The sequence below is a fragment of the Xiphophorus maculatus genome, chromosome 4 (genome assembly GCF_002775205.1).
Source record: "Xiphophorus maculatus strain JP 163 A chromosome 4, X_maculatus-5.0-male, whole genome shotgun sequence".
Lineage (NCBI taxonomy): Eukaryota > Metazoa > Chordata > Actinopteri > Cyprinodontiformes > Poeciliidae > Xiphophorus > Xiphophorus maculatus.
In genome coordinates, this window is record NC_036446.1 from 26,958,672 (window position 1) to 26,985,458 (window position 26,787).

Below are 26,787 nucleotides of genomic sequence, written 5' to 3' on the forward strand. Positions count from 1 at the left end.
CGACTAATTTTAACCCTCCCATCAGTTTTTATACTGATACGCACATAAACACCTAATATTAAAACACCTCTTCCAGCCATCTGCTAACTGCTTAATCTTTGCAGGAGGACCAGTGTGCTTTTTTCTTGACATTGAGGCAGGACACATCCTGAAGAGGTCGCCAGTCCACAGAGCATCGATTCACCACAGGCATCCTTTAATGATTAGAACGTTTATTCTTTTTCCTAGAGTTCACTTAGAACATTTTTTTAAGATTCTACAAATAAAGATCGATCTGCATCATCAATTATTTTAAGAGAACGAGGAAACGTGAAGTCCTGGAGCTTGGAATTCCAGTTTATTTCCTCCATGAGAACATTTAGAACATTCTGAGGTTCTTGAATGAAAAATAAAAATGTATACACACCCTTCTACAGATGTGGCATGCAGCTATTGTCCTTGGGTGAAGCAGACTTCAGTCCATCTAATCTCTCGCATCACCCCCTGCCCCCACCCACTTCATATCGATTTTCTGTCAATTCAAGTATTCTGTGTGAAAGTGAAGTTAAATGACCTATTTTTCAGCAAAGGGCAAATGGTAAAATCTTCAGAGACCATTTGCTTCTAGGAAGGTAGTCATTGGGGTTTTAACACCATTTTAAGTTTATTTTACCAAGATGATTTTTGAACTCATTCAGAAAATCTGTATGCTCTCTTCACTTCACTTCTACACCCCACAACATTAAAAGGTTACGTCATGTGCGCATCATTTCATTTTCTGGAAAAACCGACTATACGGCTCTTGCCAAAAGCTTTAATGAGCTGGTTGATCCAATCTGTTAAAACCAGCTTCGATATTCCAGATGCTAAATTGTACACTAAAATGTGTGCACATTCAAATTTAGCCATGTTTGGTTTAACCACCAGCACAGTTTGGACGAGGCAGCTGGTTACACAGTACAGTCGAGTCCCTGGAGGATGCAGCATGGTTGGTTGAGCAGCGCATCTTCCCAGAACAGGAGAGGGCAGAGTGTGGAGGTCAGCGCCGCAAATGATGCAAAGAGACGCTAATGCAGTGATGCATTACAAATGAAAAGTTTGCATCAATAATTCACGCAAACATCTGATGGCTGGACACTTCCAGGTTTTTTTTTATTGAAGTTGCCATAGACCAACCACCAATTTTAGCTTCGATTGGTCAGCAACGTGCAGCAAAGAAATGACAGATGCCAAACAGAAGAATGCATTCACTTCTTTTATTCATAAGATGGGAGTTTTTTTTACATTTTTTTTTTTACATCTTATGCACAGCAGATACAAGGACAAACATTGTCTAAACCACAAACTAAATTCCTTCAGTCTAATCCTGTTAAACATTTCAAAATGCCCCCTCCCCCCAAAACCTGCCCCCTTCCAAAAAAAGCAACCCTTTACATTTTTAGTCCAGTTTCACATTCTGAAAGATTGCCGTAAAACAATCTCATTTTAGCAGAATAGCACAAGCCAATTCCAACGTCCCCTTTAAACAAATTGCACTTTTTAACTACTTCAACAGGATATAGGATCAAAAATTAACACCAAACACAGGAGACGACTAAACATCCAACTTATATAGGTTCATTATTTAGTTGCACAAAAAATGCATAAATATACATTACGCAAAAAAGCACAAAAAAAATTTGCACTTTCCTTTGCTCAAATAATGACACACATTGATAAAGAAGCCAAGGATTGTTCAAACGAAGGGATGCATTCACAGGGTCCATGCGAGATAAGCCATTTACACAACAGCCTAGCTTACACAGAGGTAAGAGACCAAGGATCTACAGGAAGAAAAGCAAAACGTTTTGCTGTCTAGGCCAAATGGCAACACAAACACTAAGAAAATTAGGATACACAGGAATCTGCACTTTAAGTTCATGCCAAAAAGACTAACATGCAATGATTTAACGCCTCTAAACCTCCCAGGAGCAGCAGCAACCCATGGAAGGACTAGCTTAACAGTAACTTCAGTTTTCCTCAGCAGGTAGGATCCATGGAGTCTGACTGGGTTTGCATGAGTTCTACGTTATTCTGAAGTGCTAACGGTACCGCAGTAGTTGCCAAGGATAAGTTCAGATTGTCGACAGCAAGATTGTTTTAACTCCAACTCCCCCCAGAGACAACTGGAAGGAGATAAATACTGTTTATAATAATGCACATTTGTCCATTAAATAAATGGGATTAAATTAAACGAAGAGCATGGCAAACCTCACTTCAGGTGGAGAAAGGTGTGGTTCCCGGAGGCCTGAAAAGCACAGGGGAAACAAAGGTTAGTGAACTGAGAAAAGAGAAAAAAAAAAACTCAGAACAAAGAGTGTTTTGTTACAATGAATCAGGAAAAAAGTTACACATCAAAACTGAAGCCAGTTGATTAATATCGCAGTCTTAAGTTGTGAACAGAGTTTGGTGGGGTATATTTGATGCATCCAAACATTTACAGGAGAAAGAATATTTTGATAGCTTGATGATTCTTAATAGATTGGATAACAAAATTTGGATGTGGTCAAGAGTTTGGACAATAAAAAAGGCTCCAAAATGTCTGAAAGGGGAAAAAAAATTCATAAGACACTTGAAGAAAAGGTAGGAAATGTATTGCAGGGTTGCTAGTCTCAACAGTTCAGTTACGGTAATTAGATTATCAGTTCAGTAAATGTCCATTTTGGGGGCTTTTCTAACTTAACCTCAAACTTCACAAATCATGAAATTGACTTCCAGTTGCACATAAGGGTCACTGCATTCTTTTGGAACCCTGGCCAGCTTCATTTTCAGTTTCAACACTTGTGTATCTAATAGGGGTGCACCAATCAAATCCCCCCACTTTTCTCAACTTTGGGTGATTAGCCAATATTTTTATGTGAAACCTATCTGCAGATCTCATGCTGCCACAAAAGTAAAAAAAAACCAAATAAAAAAATTCAGCTACTGTCTCCTTTTGCCCTGTTGTGAGAGGGGACTAACCAACAGACCCATCCACCATATCTAAACTTTTCATGTACATTTATATGCAGTTACAGTTGTGTTGTCAAGAATCAGCAGCTCTGGTATTTTAAAGAGTGGCAGTTGGAGCTCCCCTAGTACCTAAAGCTTAAAAGATTCAACAATTTGTGACCCGATTCTTTTTAAAATGATTGGGGGATGGTCTAATACTTGGAGCAAAAGACCTTAGAGTCTAGAAGCCAAAACAGCCAATAAAATGTCCTTTTGGATTTTCTTTGTGTTCTCAGTCAACTCCAACCATTAAAAAACAAGCAAGCCTTTATTGGAGGGCTGGGGGGTTACACTTTTTGGTACCAAAACAATGAATAAAATCCAGACATTCCACTTTTCCATAATCTGGAAGTGTTTAATATTGGCTCCAAACATTCATGACAGTGGGTTATTCACTTAAGTACTTTCAAAATGATTAAAAGGCTAAACAGTCCTCCTTAAACATTGTGCACCATTGATCAAAGCAGCATTATCTAAAGAAAACATCTGACAAAAGAAAAGTTCAAAACAGAGTCCATTATATTCTCCCACAGTAGCTAAAATTACACTTTATGCACCCAGTTTCCTTCCTACTGCTGCAAATACTCTTGTGCACTAAATCCACACCAATAACCAATTACTACTTTACAGTTGAAATGTTTAGTTAGTAGTAGCAAAGCAGTCCTGTTTTAGGAAATACAGGCATATTTCAAATATTGAAGAGTTTAATTCAATTCAGCAAACAGATTGGTGATATTTGAAGCACTTAGTTAAACTTTAAGTATGGCTTACAGCAAAATAAAAACTCAAAATTCAATTTCTCAGACAACTGTATAGAACAACAATAGTTTTTAAAAATAAATGTTAAGATGCATGTTATGGCCAACACCGTAATGCTAACCATTGAGAATCATGGAAGCCCTCCACAAGGGTGAAGTATGCAAACATGGTCTTCAAATCTAAAGAGCAGAGAATCCAAATGTGACGTTTCCAGTCGACTTGGACAGAGCAGTAATGTCATTCATTACTGCTCTGTAATGCTGGGTTTTATCAAGTCCAAAGTTATAGGAGCCATTCCACAGGAAAACACTTTGTTTCCGTCTACAGTTTTACGAAGATTGCTTCATTTTGAAACAGGCTATGGCACTTGTCCATGCTAGCCCACCCAACCTAAACCCCAAAGGAGAATCGATGGCGTATTCTTAAACGTGGAGTGGACACCAGAGGCAACAATGAGACAAGCTGGAGGCCGATTTAAAGCAACCTAGACTCCAATGCTTCCATGCCACAGTGCATTGCAATTCAAAATACAAGCCCAGGCAATATACTGTTATTATGTACTGTACACAGTACTATAGTAGGCTGAGATCTGTATGAAAAGTGTTTAAGGTCTTCTGTAGTATTGAAAATTCTGACTGAATTGTGGGTTTTCATTGCAAGCGCCAATAAAAAATGCTTGAAACATCTACATAGTAAATGTATGTAACACAACTCAATTTAGATTGAAATACTTTAAATTAACTTCATCGCCATTTATTCTGAAGCACCACTAAGTTATTGGAAAATGCATAGGCTTCAAGATTTTCCTTAATACATCTTTTGGACCCAAATGCAATAATTATATGGATTTCCTAGCAGAGCTCAAAGTATTACCTCAGGTTATATAGTTGCTTAGAAATTGAGTTTGTTGTTGCACCAAATAACATTTGGTCAGTTGAATATTGCATTTCCAATTTTTATTTTTTTTACATTTGGTTAGCAAAGAATTCAGGGGACTGTTCTGGAAAAAAAAAAAATCCTAAAAATGAAAATAAAAAAACCCAAAGAGATTACTCACTAAATATCTAACAAAACTGCCGGGACTTCCATCCAGGCTGGGAAGTCTCAGAGGGAGTAGGGTACCAGCGCATCTAAAGAAACACAGACAAAGTCATGTACAGACCAAAACCAAGCTTTAGTTCCAACTCCTGCAGAAATGTTAAAAAAAAAAAAAAAAAAAATCAGCCTTGGAATAGACACAAAAACAGAGGACTGCCCCTTTAAGCCCAGCTCACTGAAGCCATGGGAATGTGTAGCTGCTTAACGAGGACAATCGTCCAAGCAATTACCAGCATGGAAACGTGGAGAACTGAACCTCTGTGTGTCTGACATATTTACGTTCCAATAAACCCATCAATAGCGTGTGCCCTCGACTCATTTTCCTCCTTCACTACCACTGAGCAACCCGGCAGATTTAATAACACCATCAGAAGCCGGTTAGAGACCTTTATCTTTGAGCAACAGTATTATGGGAAGGAGTATTTGGCGAGACCAGGGCACTTTAAGGATCTTTCATCAGAATCCAATTAGAAGTGCAGCTACCCAGTCAGCTTCTGCTACAACCAGAAGGTGGACAGTTAGTTGGCACCTTCAGAGAAGATCAACAAGTTTGACGATTTCTCCCGAGTCAAATACCCGACATTCCTCTGCCTCGAGTCAGGCGAAATGGGTTTTGACTCCCTACTCTGCAGAGCAGCACTACCCTGGAGGAAGCTAGCTGGCAGTGAACTTTAAATGACCCAACATGAGAAATATTTTCCATTGCTATTGTTACAAGTCCTGGCCATTCCTTTATTGGTAGCTGTTGTATGTCAGGATGACATAATGCCATGTAGCTTTTTTTCACACATGTAATGAGCTTATTTTACTGCAAGAATAAGAGCCTAGATGGTGGCATGTCAAAACAGATGAAGTGCCACTTGAGATTAAAGGTACAAATACTTTACTTTCCAAGAAAAACTGTACTTTCAGATCAGGAAGTGCATCTTTTTTTTAACTCAGCTGATAAGGTGGGTATGTGCAGAGCTCTGCTAAAGGAAAATAAGTTGTATGTCCACAGAGTGCTCCAGATTCAAAAAATAAAAGCATGAAGGAATTCAAATTCAGCTGCATTGGAAGAAACCTTTCTGCACTTCAGAAAATGATTACACATCACCCACTTTATCAGGTACACCATTTAATTTCTTGTCAGCACAACTGCTAAGTTACACAGCAGAGACTCGATGCTTTTAGACACCCAGTTGTGGTGAAGATGACTTGCTGAAGTTAAAACCAATCACAAAGAGCTGATCTGCTGGTGGTCTAACAGAACCATCTCAGGGTATTAAAATGGTCTGGCAGTTTCAGAAATTTGCAAATGCCTTTATGTCAAAATAGACCGCAACTCAAACAACGACTTATTACAACTAAGATTTTTAAAATAATCTGTTGGTTTGCCAATAACAGGAAACTGCTACAATTCAGACTCAAACTGGTCAATAGTCAAGTCCCTACATTATACAATTGGCTCCAACTGAAAACTTCTTAAATGGCACAGCCTACCTACTGTAAGTATTACTGCCAATACCTGTTTGTCCAAAGTGTACCAGTCTTCTGGTGGCCACTTCCAAAACCATAACATAAACAGTTTACGTCACTTTCATGAACAAAGTTCAGCTGTGCTTCACAGTCATATCAATTTATTATAAAACATTTGGTATATGATGGTGGATTTCCAGCTGACAAATCAATAGACCAAAATTTTAAAGGGAGTGCTTCAAACATTTAGTCTATGAAAAAGGCAGCCCAACCTGGCACTAGGTAGATGTCTAATAAAGTGACCAGTGAGCATCACCCATCATTTGAACTTCCACAAAGCTTTCAGGCTCATATCTACACTGGGCTCCACCCCAGTGTAGCCCAGTGTAGTTGCAGAGCCTATTTGGATTATAGACAATTTAGTGCCAATTGCTTTAAAATTTTTACCTCAACGTCAGCTATACAACCCCCACTGTATTTTCAGAGTACAGAAGGTTAGTTTTAGAAGAAAAGGAACACACCGGTTGCTCCCTCACCTGGGCGTGGAGCGCTGCAGCGGCGGCAGCAGCTGCCGGGTAGGTAAAGGCTGCGTGTGGGAGGCCTGGAGTCAGCTCCGTGGTGTAGAGCGGGTATGGAGTCCAGGCATCCGGTGATGCTGGGATCAGTGCTGCCCCTGTCAGATCATCTGGGGAAGTACAGGACGGTAGTAGACAAGCTGACTGCGCTGCTGCATTTGCTCAAACTATGAATGCTTGAATCTGTTAAAAATCAGTGGATGCTGATGACCAAATACACCATCAAAGTATAACCTAGTAAGTCTGATGTTTGTTACAGGGCTGGTCACTGGTACTGAACTGCCATCGTCTGTTTGCACTGCTGAAAATTCAGTCTTAAAGCTGCAGGAATAGGAAACTTTTGGAGAAATGTCTACATTCACATATTTGTTGAAACTTTGTTGTGGCAGCATGAGACTGAATCTATAGGGGAAATAAAAGTTCCCATCTCCTCCCAGTGCTACTACCGTCCCCTGAAGAAATTCAGCTGCCGATCAAAAACAACCAATCAGAGCCAGGCAGAGGGTCTTGGCGCCGTCAATCACACACATGTACGTGCTTCTAACTGTGCTGATGACAGAGAAACTTATCATTCCAGGAAAACAACTTATCTTCTGTCATGGGTGGCCATGCTAACTAGCTTTAGCATTCATGACAGACTATTAGGATTGAGGATGTGCAACGTGTACACAAGCATAATCAATAGTGCCAAGACCTCCTCCTGGCTTAGTTTGGATGTTTCTAGTTGGCACCAGCAGAAAGCAGAGGAGCTTGATTTTTTTCCCCACAGATTATCTGTCTCATGAGTCACAAAATAATGACCGTTTCAAATGTGTAAAAAAAAAAAAGATAAGTTACATCATGCTGCAGCTTTAAGGGAAATTAATCATTTTATGTAATTTACATAGTAGTGGTTATTCTTTGGCGCACTAAAAACATAAGTTTCTCTTTTTAAACAAACTTGGTAGTACATTTTTTAAATGCACCAAAACTGTTGAGTAAAGTATCTAAGATTTACTGTTTTTATAAGCCAGCTTCAGTCTTCCCCACTTGATCCCCCCCCAAGCCCTCACTTGAGGCAATCTGCCACACCACAACAGTAAATTTATCCAGGCAGGATCTGGCTTTAATGAAGCTCCTCACTTGTCAACCACCACTGGTCTCAAACTAATGAATCAAGCAGATGTTCGGGCAAAGAGAGTAGAGACGTCACCGCTGACTAAAACCTGCAAGTGGAATTTCCCAGAAGCAAAAAGGAACTGGCTGAAGAATCGAGATGACGCATGCACGTGAAGGTGAGTTAGTCCTTTAATTTGTTAGAAAACCCGTCGTACCCCTCCCAAAACATGGAAGTTAATCCCATAACATCTATAGGTCTTAAAAAGAGGACAACAAGGGCCACTGAGCACTGACACTGCCAAGGTGAGTGTGGATGAGGGCCTAGAGTAGTGAAGCCGTACAACTTACATGGGTCCCGTGCAATGAAGTGTGCTCCTAGAGCGGGGTGGATATTTGTGGGGTTCGGTGTGGCCATCAGCTTACTCTTTGCCATCTTCGTGTTGGCTTTAGCAAACTCTAAGCGCAGGGTCTGGGGACTTTCGGGATCAAAACGGATACCCTGAGAGGAGAGACGGAGGAGGGAGGAGGAGGACATATGATCGTAAGGGAGGCGAGCTGAGTTCATGGGGGGCTTAGTTTAAGCAGTCTCGCCAGGACCCCCCCTTCCTGAAAGCGGTGTTTCAATGCTCAGGGTGCATCTTGATGGATGTCAAAACACCATCTGAAGGATACACTTCTGGCATTTCGACACGCTTGCGTCTCCTTTTCCTCGTGACGGCAAATCGAGAGCAGAGGCGACTGGCGGATGAGCGCAGCCTCTGCTCGAGCCAGAAGGAGAAGGAGACGAGGAGAAGGGGCTGACAGCGAGACAGAGTGGAATTTCCTTTAGGTGTTCTAGCCCTGCTTTTGTGTTTTGTGCCCTAAGCATTGTGCCCACATGCAGGTGAGTAGGATTTTGGTGTATGTGTTGTGTGTGTATGTGTTGTGTGTGTGTCTAAGAGGTGATGCTCATAACGAATGCTAAGCTATGAGAGAGAAGTGTTAGATACTGCCAATGTGGGCTATCGAGTGACAAACAAAATAAGAGGTTACACTACCAAAGATGTGTCCAAATAACTACACATGTGGCTATGAGACAGGTATTACAGTAAAGCAGTGATATGCAAAACTGAGGAAAGCTATTATCAGACTAAGAAGGATGTGTATCAAGGTCAAAGTAAACTACCGTAAGGCTACAGGATTCTGGCCTCTTTCCAAAAATGGCCCTGCCATTGAATTGTAAGAGACAAAACGGGTTGGCTTTGAGAGATTTCAGAGGGAGAGATGATGTCGCTCACAATCAAGTCCCAATCATTTGTGGGTTTAAACAAAAATAAAAAGGTTAGCACAACACATGTAGAAGATGAAAAACAGGGGGACGGGGAAACTGTGAAACTCTTAAAGAAATGAAATCGGTGAATGAAAACTTACATTCAGAGCGTTTTTTGCAGCTTCGGCTCCGGAGCGACTGTCGAAAGTTACAAACCCGACAGGCTGGAAGACAAAAGAAGTGCCCCGTTACACAACGACTCGCCACGAACATGCATTTTAAAATCTAGCAACAAAGTAATACTAAGTCAGTTGTAAAGCTATTAAGAATAAATCAGTCTGGAAGTCAACCAGAGGACTGATTGAGACCACCTCACCTGTTTTGATGTTAACTTAATCAGTGACCCTTCATAACCCTGCAGGGGGGAAAAAAAAAAGAAAAAAGATAGCCAATTATCCACCCTGAAGTCACATGAAGGAGGTCAGGCATAAAACATTTCACTACTTGAGGACCAAATATATATTCAATACTCTAGTCTACAATTTTAAAAACAGCAGGAGTAGCTGACAAGGCAAAGATCATACAAAGTATGGTTCACTCCTGATTCAGATTTACTACCAAACTTTCCATTGCAATCTGTGGCAAAAATCCCAAACTAAAATGGCCTCCAATAAACGAGGAAAACACCATCTTGAAAAGCTGTCAAGCTTTCTGGTTTTTTTGCCTCCCCAGCCATGATTGAAGCAACTTGCTAACGCTGAACTGCGTTTGCCTTGTGTTGAAATAAAAGATAAACCAAAAAGAAAAGCTACAACCAACTGGAAAAACAACTACAGTGGTTTCACAATGTGCAAATGTTTGGAGTGTATATCTAAATTTCCCTGCTTGTGTGAGAGCTGGGTCACAGAGAGCCGCTTGGCCAATCGGGAGAGCTACTCATTTACACATTCCACAGGACCATCCATGTGCGAGGGACACCACTTCCAGTTTGCTTCGTTAGGACAACGGTGGGAGGGGCATGAGGTGTTTATGGAACAGGACGGGGGAAAAAAAAAAACAACTAATAGATTAACAATGATGTGGCCTCATTTTTATATATGCAAATATGTGGTCTTCCATTAATGGAGGGACTATAGCTACACAGAGAGCAGAGCGCTGCATGGTTTGTGCGTTACGGTGAAATGAAGAGTGGCTTAAAAAGAAATTTACCTGCAATTCAGATGACAAATGCTTCCTAAATACTAAAAGTCTGCCTCTCAGCACAGATAATCCCTTAACCACTTTCCATGACTCTGCTCCAGCAGCAGGCAAACAGCAGCTACTCTTGAGGTTTTTCCTTTATTTTTTTTTTCTTTTTAAAGGGGGTGACAAATTAACTTTATTCCATTTACACACTGAAAAGCTTGAGTAAAAAAAATAAAATAAAATTTAAAAAAAATCAGTAGACCATCCTTGGAAAAATATGCGCTGCCACTTGCCTTAAAAGGTCTGAAAAGAAGGTAAAGTTCCCGTGGTTTAATGTCAACTGGTAGGCCGCTGACAAACAGAGTTCGTACCTGCAAACAGGGAAAAAAAGCAAAAAAAAGATCTAGTCATCCTCCGACATCATAAAAGCAGATGAATGCAGTTCGTCTTTTGAACAAATGTGTAATTTTCAGAATTTAACAAAAACAGTACTGATAATATAATCCTTTCCCATCCACATTACTCACACTGAAATTTCTCCTTCGGCTTTTCCGAACCCTTTTGAAATAATAAAATAAAAATCCCCCTCAAGTTCCAAGCCATCGATCCTCACAGTTCAATTTCAGATTTCATTCAGTTCCATTTATTCAATTGAGGATCCCACTTAGAGCTTTGTGGTGTTGTTCCAGCTCTCTGCAGTCAGTGCAGAAGCTGTAAGACTTTATGATAAACGGACAGATTTGACAAAACGCTAAAGACAAAAATGGAATTCGGATACATAATGCTTTATAAATTAAGAAGAAATGCTTTTGAAAATGGCGTAGAAAGGATCAGTCTGCACCAGCTGGTAGTATAAATGGCATATGGAGCCATTAAAGCCTAGAAATCCTTGAGAACACATTAAAGCATTTCTTAAATTACCCAAAGATGTGGAAGGTAAAATAAAAGTATTGGGAAAGACAAATCTTGACATCATTTTTGTTCATCAATAGAAAGCCGTCATAGCCAAACGCCCCTCGGCTGTCACCAACATATTAGCTTAATTTGGCAGGTTTGAAAATGATCTAAAATACTTTTCACCGACAAATTTTCAAAACCTGAAATTGTGTTTCTCCAGCAATCTAATCTGAACGGAAGGCAGCCATCTCAAAAAAAAAAAAAAAAAAAGAAAAAAGAAGGGGAATCTTTGATCCCGCCTGAAGGAAACAACAAATACCCCTTGACTGGACATTCAGTGTCTTTATTCCGGCGTATAAACAGGGAGGCCCATTAGTTGTCGGTCGGCAGGGAGGCCTGAAGTACAATGGAGCAGCCAGAGGAACAGCGTTGGACAACAGCGCACAGCATGACACCATTTCCTTCCTCTGACCAGCGGCCCCGGCCCTGTCGGCTCTCCCAACATTTTTCAGGTGCTGCACAGCAGCAAGTCTCAGCCCTTTTTTTTTCTTTTCTTTTCTTTTGCATGTCAATGTATACAGCAGATTAACACCAGCTCAGCAAGGATCAAACACAGTAAAGATGTCTGAATTTATCCCACAGCAATGAGTGAGCAGCTCCAAATCTGAAACTGAATAGTTGGAATAAAATCTAAAAATGATTTAAAAACCCCAAAATATTCTGGGGGAGCCGAGGGGGGTAATTACAGCAGCGTTTAATATCTGTTCCCCTCCCACTAAGATTTAGTCAAGTCCATTTGTTTCTAAATACAAAGGGGGAAAGGGGATTTCAAGGCAAATTAGGAGTAAAAAAAGAGAAAAGTCAAGTGGCCAAACAAGGCCTTGTCATAGGATAATGGGAACAAAAGGAGGACCAGCATAAGGCCTGCTGCTTCCTTTAGAGCGTCTCCATAAGGAGCCATTAAAGAGGAAATAAAAACTGGCCACACAGAGAGCAGAAGAGTGGCAGCTTTAAAAGGCTCATCACCAGAAACATCATTTAATCATTCAAGAACTATAGGATTACTGTCATTTATTAAATACACCCGTTAGGGGAAAAAAAAAAAATGTCTGCAGACTCAAAGGTCAGGGTTTATTTTTTTAAATAAAAGATAGATAGATATTTTTAAGAAGACTTGGACACATTTTTGAATACTTAAATTTATAGGAGAATTAAATACAGGTTTGATTCTACAAAAAAAAAAGAGAAAAAAGCTTAAATATATATATAAAAGTATTTTATTTGCAAAGTACTCGTAATAGTATGAGAGAGAGACTAAAAAACAAAAACTTAGATACTGGAAGAAAAAAAAATAATTCTGCAAAACGGAACTAATTTAGGAACTTAATTTGTTCACCAAAACCCGAAGAAAAAATATTCACAGCATTTTTTTAAAAAAGAAAAGGATTCAAAATTACAAGAGCTATGAAGTTTAAAGACACCAAGTCAGATTTTCAAAATTATAAAATTGAAAAAAGTATTCCGACACCGTACACTATAAACCCCAGGAATCCTCTTATTTTCCTCCTCTCTTGTCTGCTTCATCACCGCAGAGAGGAGCTAAAACTCGGAAGGAGGCTGAATTTTGCGGCCGGAAGCTCGAACATGACCAGGTAGAACCGAAAAACTTACGAGGCAGAATAAAAAAAACTCGAGTCAGACTCACCTCCTCCTCGATGGAAACGTTGTTATTCGGCTCAGAGTCAGCTTTCAGACTCATGTTGAAGGTCGCTTCGGCTGTGGCTGGGCAGAAAGATCAGGTCGAGTGATGTTTCCCCCCCTGTAAGAAGTGCGTCTGAAGCTGCGGTGAAAAGTCCCGGTGGCGTCTGAACTTCAGCGGAGATGATGTGCCGAGGTGAGGTCGCGCGGACGAGCTATCCGAGTTCGGTTCGGGAGCACACGGAATCATTCATTAAAGAGAAGGGATTTTTTTTTTTTTTAAAAAAAAGAAATGCTGGAGAAAAGCAAAAGAAAACACAGACCGCGCTCTTTAAAAAAAAAAAAAAAAGACAAAAAAAACTAAAGGTGCGAAGGTGGATTAGGTGCTCCGTGTGTGAGGGTGAGAGATGAGGGGGGAAAGAAGTGCGCGTAAAAAACTGAAAGCGACTTGCGTTCACATCAATGCCCTCAGCTGTGTTGGTGGGGGGACGGAGGGGGAACTGTTCAGAGAACAAGTAAACTTTTCTCATTGGAGCGTCTCTCTCTCTCCTCCCGCTTTTCAATTAGGTCATCAATTATCTTGGAGTCCGCTGTGTGCTGTAATCAAGCTGCAGATCCGCCTCAGCTGTTGCGGGAGCAGCCGCCCCCTCCACCGGTTTACGCAACAGCAGGGCCGGCCCAAAGTCAAATGGGGCCCTCATCAGGGTTTTTTGACGTGGGGGCCCACTTACACATAATGCCATTATCTAAAAGCTGTGAATAAATTTGTGTGGCTGTGTTATTTCTTTGATTTACTCATTAGTACCTGCGATAAGCTCTAAAGTGAACTAATTCGAAACGGACTCAATAGATCTGGGGAGGATTGACAATGCTGGTTGTTAAAAAACAATGTCTTGTGGAGACTTGTTTGTAGTTACGGGGTGTGTGACTCAAACAGAGATAGTATTATTAAATTAAAGTACTATAAAATTGTGCCTCAACTTATGAAAATTTGTATACATGTGAATTCATTTACATCTTAAAATGATTTAAATGTTATTTAAGTTTAAAATAAATAAAAAAAAACCCACTATGGATCCAATTTCAAAGTTGTATAATTTTTTTAATTAACTTGATAACAAGCAACAGCAGCAAAACATTTACTGAGACACATTGTGTGAGAATGCAAGGAGTCTTGGGTGCCCCCTGCTGGCCTGTGTGACCTAAGCACCATATTCTTATGCTTTGGGCCAGCTTATGTTTAACAAAGAAAAATATTATTTCTTGCACATTTAAATAGAAAATTTAGTAATAATGATAATAATAATAAAAAAATCTATCCTATTCTTGTGATGACTTGTTTGATCAGCTAAAGACTGTTCTGCTTCTTCTCCTTCTAGATAAGATTTGATTCGAAACTCTACATTTCATTTTTAGATTACAATTTATTTATTAATGTTTGCTGACTAAATTCCTAAATAATGTTACCAGAATAAATAAATATAGGTGCAGGAATCCGCGTCCATTTTACTTGCATGGATTGTGTGAATTATGTAAAAAGTAACGGACGCTTAAATTAATGAGTAAAAATCAAATTAAAAATGTACTGACTCAAAAACAAATAATTACATGCTGATAAATTTATAAATCCTTCCACTCAAATTCATTTAAATACAAATCAATTATTCGGCTTGCAAAATCAAAAAAAACCTTTAAAACCTACTAACTCAGAATGATTTCTCCCAAATTCACTACACTGTTAGACCTTTTATTGTAATTTTACAGTAACTTACTGGCAACACTGTTGCCAGCAAGTTACTGTAATTACCATTCTACAGTACTCTTACTGGCAACAGTGTTGCCAGTAAGTTACTGTAATTACCATTCTACAGTACCTTTACTGTTATGATATTTCACAGTTAATTTTTACTGTGAGTGTGCTTTACAGTTATAACTGCATTACTGTAAATGTAGTTTATAGTATAATACAGTAATTGTATTTTATAGTAAAGCTGGTCTACTGTAAACTTGTTTCACAACATAATGTCAGAGTTTTACTGTAAATTAAAGTTTACATTTCTTTAAGATAAGAATACTTTACCATAAACCAAAAAAATTCATAAAAGAAATTTTAGTCCAAGTACTGTGAATAACAGGTGTTTATTTTCAGCAGATTTGTAGAAATAAAATCCATTTACATATTCGCAATGTCATAAAGAACAATGTCACAATACAATATAATGTGCTGTAAAACAACAAAACCATAGAACACATTTCCTACATCAGAAGAACTTTTATTCCATTCGTCAAACAAAATCAGTGGGATCCATCTTGTGGAAGCTGAACTGTAAAGAATAAGACAGACAATGTGGGAGGTCATGAGATGGTCAGGAAGTTATCTACATTTTCAAATCGACAGGAAGTTGACAAATTAAGCTGAAGTGACAATGTTCACATGCATAAAATCTTTGTCATAAAGCAGCATTAAGTTGATAATTTGTTTTAAAAAAATCAATTGGACTGAAGTGATAATAGAAGCTGCATAAAGAATGAGCAGGACTGGCTTCACTTCAGGTTTTTGGATTGTTTATGGCAAAAGCAGTCAGTCAGTCTTCAGTAATTCAAAAGATTGCGTACTACAAATGTCCCCAAGGGGACGATGAAGTACAACAATCTTTTTAGTCATTTTGTTGGTGCTGACGGATTACTGCAAAGGTGTGCCTAATAAACTGAAAACTGCATAGTATAAAAATACACCACACTTAAACGACTACACACTTATACATTTCTGTGATTTATTAAGAGATGCAGCGACATCCACTTTTTACCACGGACACAGAAAAGATGTAGGCTACTCTAAAGGGCTATTGTGTAGGAATCACATGGCATTTATAAATAATCATTAAAATCAGATTAAAAAGGCTAAAGTAAAGTCAGAGCATGCAAGATAGGAGGAAAAGACAACAAAATAATAAACATTTACATTTGGTAAAATACTTACCTAGTTGGAAGTCCTCCATTCAAATTCAGCAAGTTGTTGGAAGAAGGTGGTGATCTGGGAGTTGACACCGACTACTTTCCTCTTGACAAGACTTCCCGTCTTGCGGCTTGTACCGACTTTGGCTGTGCATTTGGTACCAACATCTGGATTGATCCTCACAAAGAATCTTTTAACAGAAATAAAATATATTAATTGTATTTTTTAATGAAGACGTACAATACAGCAATCAGCTATGGTTCTTCATCATCAGTCAAACTGTCATTAAATTTAATTCATAAATGGCTTGGTGTAGAGTACTTGCCGTTGTATCATCTCCAGCGTGGTGGATGCTGACTCCTGATACTCCAGATTGAAGACAGAATATGACCCAAGAAAGACAGCAAGGACGCTGGCAAAGTCATGTAGTTGCTCAGGCTGGAAAAATACCTTCTCCTCCATACTGACCATCCACCGGGTTGCAGACATCAAGCTATTTCCTAAAATAGACAAACCCTTGTCAGGCTAACGCTAGTGAGTAAAAGTACAGACTACAATAACTATTACATACATTGCAACGAAAAAATTATAGTGATAGAAAATATTCCTCTTACCAAGCATGATTACCCTTGGTGTAGTGGGTAAGGTCATTTCCATTTCAACAGACATCTTGGTGGAGGATACCTTTAAAACATAAAAGGAATACTCTCTTAAATATGAATTACTGGTAGTAATTTATATTTAAAGGCCCAGTTCACCCAGATTACAACAGGTTTTTGAGAACCTCATCCCGGAGACTAGACTAGACTTTACCCCTACATCCTGCTACCACTCTGAAACAGCGGATGTGAATGACAGTTTGTGGGGCTAAATGCATTTTTTAAAGCATTACATTCCACAAGTGTTCAGTCTGACTTCTGCAATGGCGGTGACTCCTGTGCATGTGGGACCTGAATGCAGAAAATGTTCTGAAGGAAGCAGGACATTGCTCTATTCCACATGCAAACCGATAATTAGCTGTGTGTTGATGTTTCTTCACATGACTACAAAATTCTGTAAATTCTGAAGTACAAATGCTGCAGAATTTACACCTGTACATAGTTGCACCTGTTAGTACTAACTTAACTTTAAATTTACAGGAGCATGGTTTAAACATGTGAACAGTCCTTATGTGTAACCAGGGTTGGAAATTAACTTTTTTTGTCCACCTGCCACTGTGGCTGAACCAACTCAAAAAATAACAGAAACTACTTTAATGTTTTTCACCTTTGTCCTCATTTACAGACTCTTATACACTATGTTGGAGATGTAATGGTACTTTAGCAGGCTAACCAGCTGTAGCAAGCTCAAAGTTATAGATTAGGTTAGCTGCTCCTCTACATTTCCAGACTATTTTGTGGATTCAAAGATGTTTGAAGAGCTTTTTACCTGTTGTCTTGTCTTTTGAAGAGATGAAGCTATGTTAGCAGTCAGCAGGACAGAACTGCACAGCCACTTGGAGGGAAAAAGCTTGGGAGTTAAAACAAAAATCATCTGAAGAAAAGAAAAAAAAAGAACAATGTTAGAAATTCATCCTTGCTGACCTACGTAGCTAATCTGCACTTTTAACATTTGCAAGATCATGGTTTAAACAAATGAACAGTCATTAGATGTAAAATAAAGAAAAGGGGGGGAGGATCAATTATTAGTTAAGGTTATATTGTTCCACAAAGGATGTAGCAACAATGCTAACAGACACTCAGCACTGAGCTCATCTCAACCTAAAGCCGCCCGAGGAAGATTAAGCGGCAAAAGTCAAGCTAAAACCTTCAACGGTAAAATTAGCACCTTAGCTAACGTTAATTCCGAACCAGCTCAAAAAATAACAACATCATATTTTCCTTTCTTTCACCTAATTTACAGACACGTAACTTATAACGTTGCAATATGCCAGTTATAGAAAACACCAGAGTTAGTAACGTAAAGGTAACGTTATGTTACCAGGCTAACCAGCACAAACGAGCTCACGCTATAATGCTAAGTTATAGCATGATGCTATAAGTTACGTTAACTCCATCTAAAATGTACATTTCCAGACTAGGTTTTGGCTTCAAACAGTTTTCTAAGAAGTGGTTTTTTACCTGTCTTGAAGAGCTGAAGCAGTGTGAGCCCACAGCACGGAGACAGAGCTGCACTTGGAGAGAAAAAGCTTCGGAGTTTAAAACAAACGTCATCAGAAAACAGTTGGAAGCGAAGCCACTCTTGATGACGTAGCTAGATAAACTGCATATTAATGTTAGCTAGGACGTGAAAAAAACAAAAGTACTTGCTCTCTTTCTGCCTTAAAAATATGTTAACCACTAAAGGAGTAAAAATACAGAAACAGGGAACCGCGATGAAGCAGCTATGATGACTGTTGGAAATCAAATATAATTCTTACTGTATATTATAAGTACAGTACCACTACTGTAATGTGTAAACAGTAAATTACTGCAAATTCAAAACATACAGTAAATTACTGTAATACTATGTACTATACCCATAATGCAATGCAAACTACAGTAACTACTTGTAAAGATGTCTTATGGTAGGGTGACCAAACGTCCGTATTTCCCGGGACATGTCCGTATTTCACGTCCTGTCCCGGGTTTTTTTTAGAAAGTGAGGAAATGTCCTGTTTTTTAAATTACCTTCATTGGACCATTATATTTACAGGCACTAGGGCACTGCGCACGGCCCTGCGTGTGACGTAATCCCTGAGCCGCGTCAGTGCGGGCAGCCCTGTTCTTAATCAGAAGATAGATAGCGTGCGTGGCTGTCAGTACGCCAACAACATACGAAAGCGCAAATGTATGTTTACCTACTATTTACAAAAGAGTTTCCCCGCTTTCAGACCCCCCCCCTCGCTACAACGTGTCCTGGTTTTCCCAACTGAAAATATGGTCACCCTATTTATGGTAGTTTTACTGGGCATTTTGTGGTATTTAACTGTAATAAATACAGCAAAGGCTAACAGTGTATGATGACCGTTGGGAATCAAATATAATTCTTACTGTATATTATAAGTACAGTACCACTACTGTAATGTGTAAACAGTAAATTACTGCAAATTCAAAACATACAGTAAGTTACTGTAATACTATGTACTTTACCCATAATGCAATGCAAATTACAGTAACTACTTGTAAAGATGTCTTATGGTAGTTTTACTGGGCATTTTGTGGTATTTAGCTGTAGAAAATACAGCAAAGGATAACAGTGTAGGTTATGAAAGACAGAGTGCAAACACATTTTATTCATCCTCCGTGTTAAAATAAATGAACAAATAAGAATGGATTTGTGACCAAACAAAAAAAAATGCCAATGAAATATTAACAAACTCTTAAAATCTGTTCTGAAAACATAGCATAGGACCGGTTTCCCCTGACAACCAGAGCCATGTGCTGCTTATGGATGAAAGCTGCTTCAGGGTGACGGAGTTCAGCTTGCTGTCCTGTTTGACCTAACTCCAGCTAGTTAAACCTGGACATGAGCTCAAGCACAGATTCATGACAGCTCTTAACCACTTGTAAATTAATACGTTCACTCATAATTCAACCCATATAACTATATCAGACATGCAGACGTCTGCTGAATGACCCAACATCGTCAGTTCAGTTCCGGTCAAGGTAGATAAGTAGGATCTGCTACGAAAGGAAAGCAGCTAATGTCAGAATCTAACCTTTATTAAACGTTGCATTTATAAACTGATATGCTTGATTAACATTTGAACAATTTTAATGTTTAACAATAAATACTGTACAGGATTCATTTTTAATGATTGCAGAGGACCTTTCAGCAACAAGGCAGGTGAATGATGATGATTTTGAAATGTAATCAAAACCGTCATCAGTATTAAATTGGAATGACGAGGAAGTATGTCTAGTATGTTTTACTAGATGCGTCTATTTCAATACAGCAAAATGTAGCTAATATCCTACTTTCATGGACAATTTGCTTGGTAACGTTTCTCTCATAATATATTTTATAATTAATGAATTACATTAAAAAAAAAGACCAGAGATTACACCCCAGAAAATATTCATTATATTTTACCAGTCGCACTTTTGGCTTCTTTCCTGTGATATCATTAAAAGGAAAACACACCAAATTATTTCAAAATTGAATAAGATTCAAGCGTTTAAAGTCAGTTTTACAGTAAAACTCAATGTGTCTCACGTTCAATCACAAATATCCAGTAATACAACTCTGGTAAAAAGGCTATAAAATAGGCAGTCATTTATTTATCGTGTGTCGTTTCAAAGAACGGGCCTTGTTTGGCACCAACCTATTTGGACAAACGGCTGCCGATAGGCATGAGATAGAAAGTGTCACAATAACGTTAAAAATAAATTACATTGTGAGTGTTTTGACTGTTTGCACCATGTCGATGTCAGAGGCTGTGTGGGTGGAGTAAGGCTGGCCGGGGCCGCGAGTTAAGGCTCGGCCCTGGACGCGAGCCCAGCATGCAGCGGGTTTCCTCACAACAACGCAGCTCTCAGAGGCCAGACGGTTTCCTGACTTTGTATAGGAACACAATCAGGACTGGAGGAGGAGGAGGATGAGGAGGAGGAGGTGAAGTGGACGGACGTGTTCCCACTGTATTTCTCCTTCGATTTAAGGTCTAAAAATAGCCACAATCTTGTGCGTTTCACATGTATGAGAGACTCAGCCATGTACGTACATATATGGAGACAAAGAGGAACACTTTACGAGACATATTTCTAGAAGTAGCTCCAGCCTTTCCTTAAATGCCCGTCTTGCCGTCGTCTTAGTCCATTTTTCAAGTGCAAAGATTAAACATGTATGAACATGTTCAGCCAATTCCTCATAACTATCAACTCCTGAACCACTACTTAGAAGTACATGTTGCACAATTTTCTTTAAAATAATAATAATAATAATAAAAAAACACCACAAAATAAATCTTTCATATCCACATGTTTTTCTTTTGCTAAAACATCTGATGTATGGTTCTAAGAAGACTAAGAGGACACAACTTTTGGTTTCCCGCTCAGTCAAAAGCATATAGGAAGAGCTTGTTTGACGTTAGATTAGAGTTTTAACATCGGAAGGTAAAGAACAGATCCGGGGTTTGAGAGCCAAGGGGAGATCTGCTTTCTGTCAGCAGTTGAATCTTAAAGACGCGGAAGAAGAGCATCATTTTACGCTCTGCTTACCATTTCACCAACACTCTCCGCCTATGAAATATTGACTGTGCCAATGAGTGAGTGACCGTCAATGTATTCGTTGTTCGGCTTGAACGCAACGTTTCTAACGCCCAGACTTTTTAATGCACCTCGAGTTTGGAGCCAGGACTCTTCACCTGATCATCTCTCTGTTATTATTTTACTTCATAAGAACAAGCAAGAGTTTGTCATTAATGCTGTAGGAGTCCCTGCTTCTTGCCCAGAAACCCCTTACAAGAGATGTCAGCTTGAAAAAGCAAGACGCAATCAGCTACAAGAGAGCAGAGAGCAAAGAAATGACTCACCGGAGCTCCAAACCTTTTATGCTCAGAGATGTCAGAGGCATTTTCACGGCCAAAGATAGCCTTGTGTGGCTGCGGAGCAGTAAAATATTTCTTATTTATATGTCTCCTTGGTTGAATTTTACAGAACACTTCAAGTTGTTTGGAGATAAACTCATCGGCCTCTTTCTCCTGAGTGCTGCCGAAGAGGCTCTGCATAATTGACAACTGGGATGCTGGATGGAAATATCCAGAGATGTTCAAATTGAAGGTGTGCTGCCTCCTGATTAATGAACACAAAGGGAATAAAAGTGTTACATGAACATTTAGGATAAACATCTGTTTCTAATGTCATGAGAATCGCTTCGTAGCATAATGATGAATAGGAGGAATGGTGCGAAGTGTAACATTGGAGAAGCTGCAGAACTCTAAAATCAAACACTGAGATTAACACTTTGTTTTGTTGTTTAACCAAATCTTATACTTAAGAGTGGTTCAGGTTCTTTTGTTAGAGTCATGCTACCGTTCGGTCAGAAGTTTACATACGCTCATCATGGTAATGAGCGTCGCGGTTATTTCAGGCTTTAAATGATGAAGATATTTTGAAGAGAGTGATGGGAAGCAAGAATTAGGTGAAAAAATGTTTCAAAGACTTTTTCAAATCTGTACAGGATTAAAATTATACACACGGGTTCAAATATATGCCACTCAGGCTTTAGTGTAGCTGAAGGTAAGGCTTTCCAAATGTTTGAAAAGCATTTGAAATTTGTAAAAAAAAAAAAAAAAAAAGAAATAAAAAAAGACAAGTTCAATATTTCTTGTTACCCATTTCACTTTCACATTTCAGAAAGTGAAATTCATACAATATATAGTTTCGATACATACAGATGGAACAATTAAAAAATCCTTTCTTTCTTGTAACTTTGATGATTATGGTTTCTCAGTCTGGGTCAGTCGGTTCACACAGTTATAGGAAAGACCACAAGGGTGAAACACAAGACAATGCATAGTTGGGAAGTAAAACGAAAAGAACACAAAGTTTTCAAAATTGTTTTCAATGAAAAATCAGAGGTGTGAAACGCATTAGGATTTCGCCGTACTTTACTTTGATGCCCTAAAATAACTTTGAAAACATTAAACTTTGTTTAATGTATCTTAAATTCACCCACATTTTCCTCTATTCAGATGTTATCAGCCCATTAAGTCTGACTTGTGATCACACCCACAGGTATGACCTGAAGATAAACTCGCTGTTATGATTTACTGTGAAAAATAAACATTTCAAGTTCAAATGAGGCACAATTTTCCCTAAACTTAATTCCTACTACAGCCAATTACTTTCCGCTATGCAGAGAATTTAAGTTACATTTTGGGGTGTTTGGACTTTACTTCTGAGTCCACTTGGTTCTTAATTCGGTGATCTAGTGCTGCCGCTCTGTTCAGATAAAGCACGCAAGATAGACGGGTGATTGCATCCTCATACACATAATTTTTAATTTCATAATAATGTCTTTAAACTGGGAAAAAAAAGCCCTTCTGAAAACAAACAAACAAAAAAAAAGTGTTTAAAATGAAAGAAATCTGAGATTTGGGTCTGCATGACAAATTGATTTCACCCCAAATAAACTGTAGCTCTGTCGATGTTTTCTTTTCTTTCTTTTTGTTTTACTTAGAGAAGTGGAGAAATTATAGTAGCGATAAATGTATCAAAAGGTGAATAAAATTCTTAGACTTTAGTGCGTTCTTCCAATATTTAGAGCAGAGCAGAACACTGATATTCGACTGATTCATTCGTCTTTCAGGGCCTCTAAATCCGACCTCCCACCATACCCCTCCCTCCCTCTCTTTCCACCCAAAAACACCTGACAGAAGCTGAGACTGTATAGTTCAGAGGCTCTGGATAAGCCTCATGTTTTATTTGCAGAAAGCGGCCCCATTGTCCCATAAGTCACCTCACACAGCACTCTTCTGCTTCACGCCACACTGAGCCTGTCTTCCTGCGTTAGCGTCACCCGCTGCTAAAGCACTTAGCTTGTGTTCTCCGTGTCCTCTGTGGTCCAGCCAAACATCCATTTGGAGGTCCTAGGAAACTTTGAAGCTTTTTCACCCACTCGTGGAGGTGCAGGGGGGGGGGGGACAGCCTTTGTGACGTTTCGTGAATACTTTGTCCAATAAATAGCCCTCTTCGTGAATACATTAAAGCTCATGGAATCTGCCAGCGCATCCTTGCGCTCGGCCTGAATTCATGGAAAACTTGATTTTCTTTCAGTGAGGGATCTTACAAAGAAAATATTATCGTCTGTAATACTTTATTAACTGGTGATAAAACCACTTACACTTTTAGTCGCAATGTTGTGTCTGTTGTCTTTGCTAGCATGTGCCAAACATTGTAACAGTTCCTGTTTTGGTCTGAAAGGACTGCAGCAGCAGCCGGAGAAGCAGCTTCTGGAAGTCGACTATGCTGCGTTCCTTTTACCTCAGAAGTTGGTACTCTGAGCTGGGAATGACATCACATCCATGTTAGCAGCATTCCAGTTAGCGTAGTCAAAGACATCACAATTCTAATATGGTGATTCCCAACCAGTCATTGTTTGTACCTCTTACAAACGCTGTTTAAAACTATACTTTCCACCTGCAAAAACCACTTTTAATTTGTTCAGTTTAGAGTTGCAGGCGCTACATGTGACATTGATTTTAGACGCACAGCTACAAGTGTATCTTGCAACATAGACATGTCTCCATCTCGGCCTACTATTGTTGATGTGAGGAGCGGCCATATTGGATCTCAAAGTTGGCGTTAGAGAAATTTTCAGACTTTTCGAGTGGAAACTCCGACTTTGGAAGGGGGGCTCTTCCAGTTAATTCTTTAGATTCGGATGTCAGAATTTACGAGTTCCAACTACAAATGAAATGCACCATGTTTTGTTTTTTGAAGTTTAGGCTGCAAACAAGGTTACTGAAAATGAATATTGTCTAGTTATTGACTAACCAAATGCCAAAAAAATTAAAAAAAATTTGATTCACAAGATGCCCCAACAAATACAATTTAAAATTTTGCTGAAATAAATGGGTATTTAAAGTAGAGATGCACCGATCCAATATTAGTATCTGTATCGGTACCAGTATTGAAAACAAACTAAACGTTTTACATCAATTCAGCTCTGTTTTTTTGTATCAGATTTGTATCGGCCGATAATAAACCTCAGATATCTGTTTCGGGTATCGGAAGTGAAAAATGCCTATTGTTTCATGCCTAATTTATAGTAATACTTTGGGAAACCGAATTAAATAAAACTTACATTCAGTGTACACAGATGAATTTTTCTTACTAGTTTGTGTCTGGCTATGGAACAAGTTGGATCCTACAAAATTCAAAAATTCACAGGGTTACAAAATAGCAGAAAAAAGTTAACCGAATATGAAGAGACATCATATGTGTTGTTGACATTAACAACCACCTACACTTACAGCAAAATGCGTAACTAATTAATTGTTTCTGCAGGTAAAACCAGCATAATTACATTTTTACTCAATGAGCACCAGAAACCGGCGTGGGCTCTAACCACTGCTGTTTTAAGAATTGTTCAGTTCCCAATGCATTTAGTGAAATGCCATAGAATACACATGCTTACAGTCGTCACATTTTAAAGTTATCTTTGAAAAATGAAAACTGTTAATATTTTATACTACTACACACAGGGTTTAACAACATTTCTCTCAAAGCTTTTAATGAGCTTTTACTGAAAGGAGTCGACGCAATCTGATGGACTTCCTTAGATAGGAAACCTTTTAATTTATTAGAAATACTTTATTGATCCCAAGGGGAAGTTAAAAGTTGTCGTAACACACATTAAGAGTTATTGTGTTATAATCTTTTCTGCCCACAGAAAAGATCTCCTGTAGCAGTCTGTATTACAGCGAATCTGAAGAAACATCAGACTGAAGACGCTCCGTTTCATGTAAAATTATTTTTTACATTATTTAACCATGGAATAAATAAATATATGAACTGCACTAGACTGCATTGGTTGATAACCAGGATGAATCTGGAATGTTGGTACTTAACTTTCAATCATTCTGTGTGATCAGATCTCATTAAAATCTTTTTGTAAAGTGCTTTAAGACAACTTGTCTTGTGAATTAGAGCCATAATGTGAAGTGAACTGAATTGACTATCAGTATAGTTTTGGGGGGATGATTTACTTGAAGAATTTTTATGGATATTTCTTACATTTGCAAATTTTCTGGCGTTGAAAATGTAGGCTATAAAGGAACAGGGAGAAATCCTACAATAATTTCCTTTTTTGTTTTTTTTACTTTGTAATAAGACCAACTTCTTTACTGAACTGCTTTGAGTGACTTTCTTTCTCTTTCACCTCCTGGTCCAGGAGGTCAGAGTCGGGGTTCTCACAGGCCACTGATGAGTTAACATTAAGGATTCATAAAGAAAAATAGCCTGGCTATCTTTTGAACACAGTAACCCCAGTTCATTGCCTCCAACTCTCCAGGATTTCAGCGCTATTATGAATTTTAACAATGACAACAATATCTGTGCCAGCTGTGACTGCGTTATTTGTTGTTTCACACCAAGCTGAAAACAAAAACTATGAGCTAAAAAATGTTCCCAAGGATTTGCCAACTACCGAGGCCGTGTGTACTTTGTAGCTCTGAAACGAAAACAACCTTTTCTCTTTTTTTATTTTCCAGCCCCCCTGGCCACGCTGTAAGTCCCTCAGTCGTTCTCGCAAGCCTTATTTCAGAATTTGGTTAATTATCAGGAGCCGAGACGAGTGTGGAAACGGACTTATTTCCAAAGGCACAGAAAAATGGCCCAGTCCAAGCATTCCTAGCAAGAGGAAATACTGAAAAAAGGACCCACTGGGACCGTTTAAATTATAATTTTCTCACAAAGGCAAACCCAGTCCGCAGAGATTTTCTTCAACATGGGAAAGAATATAAACCCGCCTCCCCAAATTGAATAAAACATTTAAAAAAATCAAGCAGTAGAGATATATGACAGAAAATAAAAGTTAAAAATACTTCTCAAAGCCACATTGTCTCTGAGGCAGTGCATACACGACATGCAGTAAGTTAGTAGAGAATAAACACTTTCATAACATCCTCCCTCAGAAGTGAGGCCTTAACTTCCTGTTTGTGTACGCAATATGGGACGTGGAGGGTTATGCTATTTAAACCAAAGGGCAGCAGATTCCCAGCCAGCGAACGCTGATGGGATCTGCCAGCTCCTCAGGGGGACGAGGACTGGGGTGGGAAAAGGCAGAAAGCAGGAAAAGGAGGAAAAACAAGATAATCACAC

At 38.9% G+C, this 26,787-nt stretch overlaps 1 protein-coding gene across 9 annotated transcripts; it reads right to left on the reverse strand.

Annotated features, from left to right (window-relative positions):
* Positions 1–1,219: 1,219 nt before the first annotated feature.
* Positions 1,220–13,590, reverse strand: rbpms2 (RNA binding protein with multiple splicing 2). 9 transcript variants are annotated; one of them, XM_023332593.1, is made up of 9 exons: positions 13,034–13,590; positions 10,725–10,802; positions 9,623–9,661; positions 9,408–9,470; positions 8,346–8,496; positions 6,846–7,009; positions 4,826–4,898; positions 2,235–2,266; positions 2,087–2,144 (listed from the first exon to the last, which is right to left on the reverse strand). In XM_023332593.1, the coding sequence occupies exons 1-7, from the start codon at positions 13,085–13,087 to the stop codon at positions 4,833–4,835; spliced, it is 615 nt and encodes a 204-aa protein (XP_023188361.1). In that variant the 5' UTR covers positions 13,088–13,590; the 3' UTR covers positions 2,087–2,144; positions 2,235–2,266; positions 4,826–4,832. The 9 variants fall into 9 exon arrangements, with proteins under 9 accessions (XP_023188358.1, XP_023188359.1, XP_023188365.1 ...); XM_023332594.1 differs by having other exon boundaries at positions 2,108–2,144; positions 2,230–2,266; XM_023332590.1 differs by lacking the exon at positions 4,826–4,898 and having other exon boundaries at positions 1,220–2,144; positions 13,034–13,588.
* Between the last annotated feature and the right edge of the window lie 13,197 nt (positions 13,591–26,787).

Bases quoted from the DNA above. Each gene is read 5' to 3' on its own strand.
- rbpms2 (XM_023332590.1), bottom strand. From the start codon at position 13,087: ATGAGTCTGAAAGCTGACTCTGAGCCGAATAACAACGTTTCCATCGAG. The intron at 8,497-9,407 runs GTAAGTTTTCAT...CTCTCCTCTCAG, and splicing joins CTGCAAAAAACGCTCTGAAT to GGTATCCGTTTTGATCCCGA. The intron at 2,267-6,845 runs GTGTGTTCCTTT...TGTGCTTTTCAG, and splicing joins CCCAGGTGAGGGAGCAACCG to GCCTCCGGGAACCACACCTT.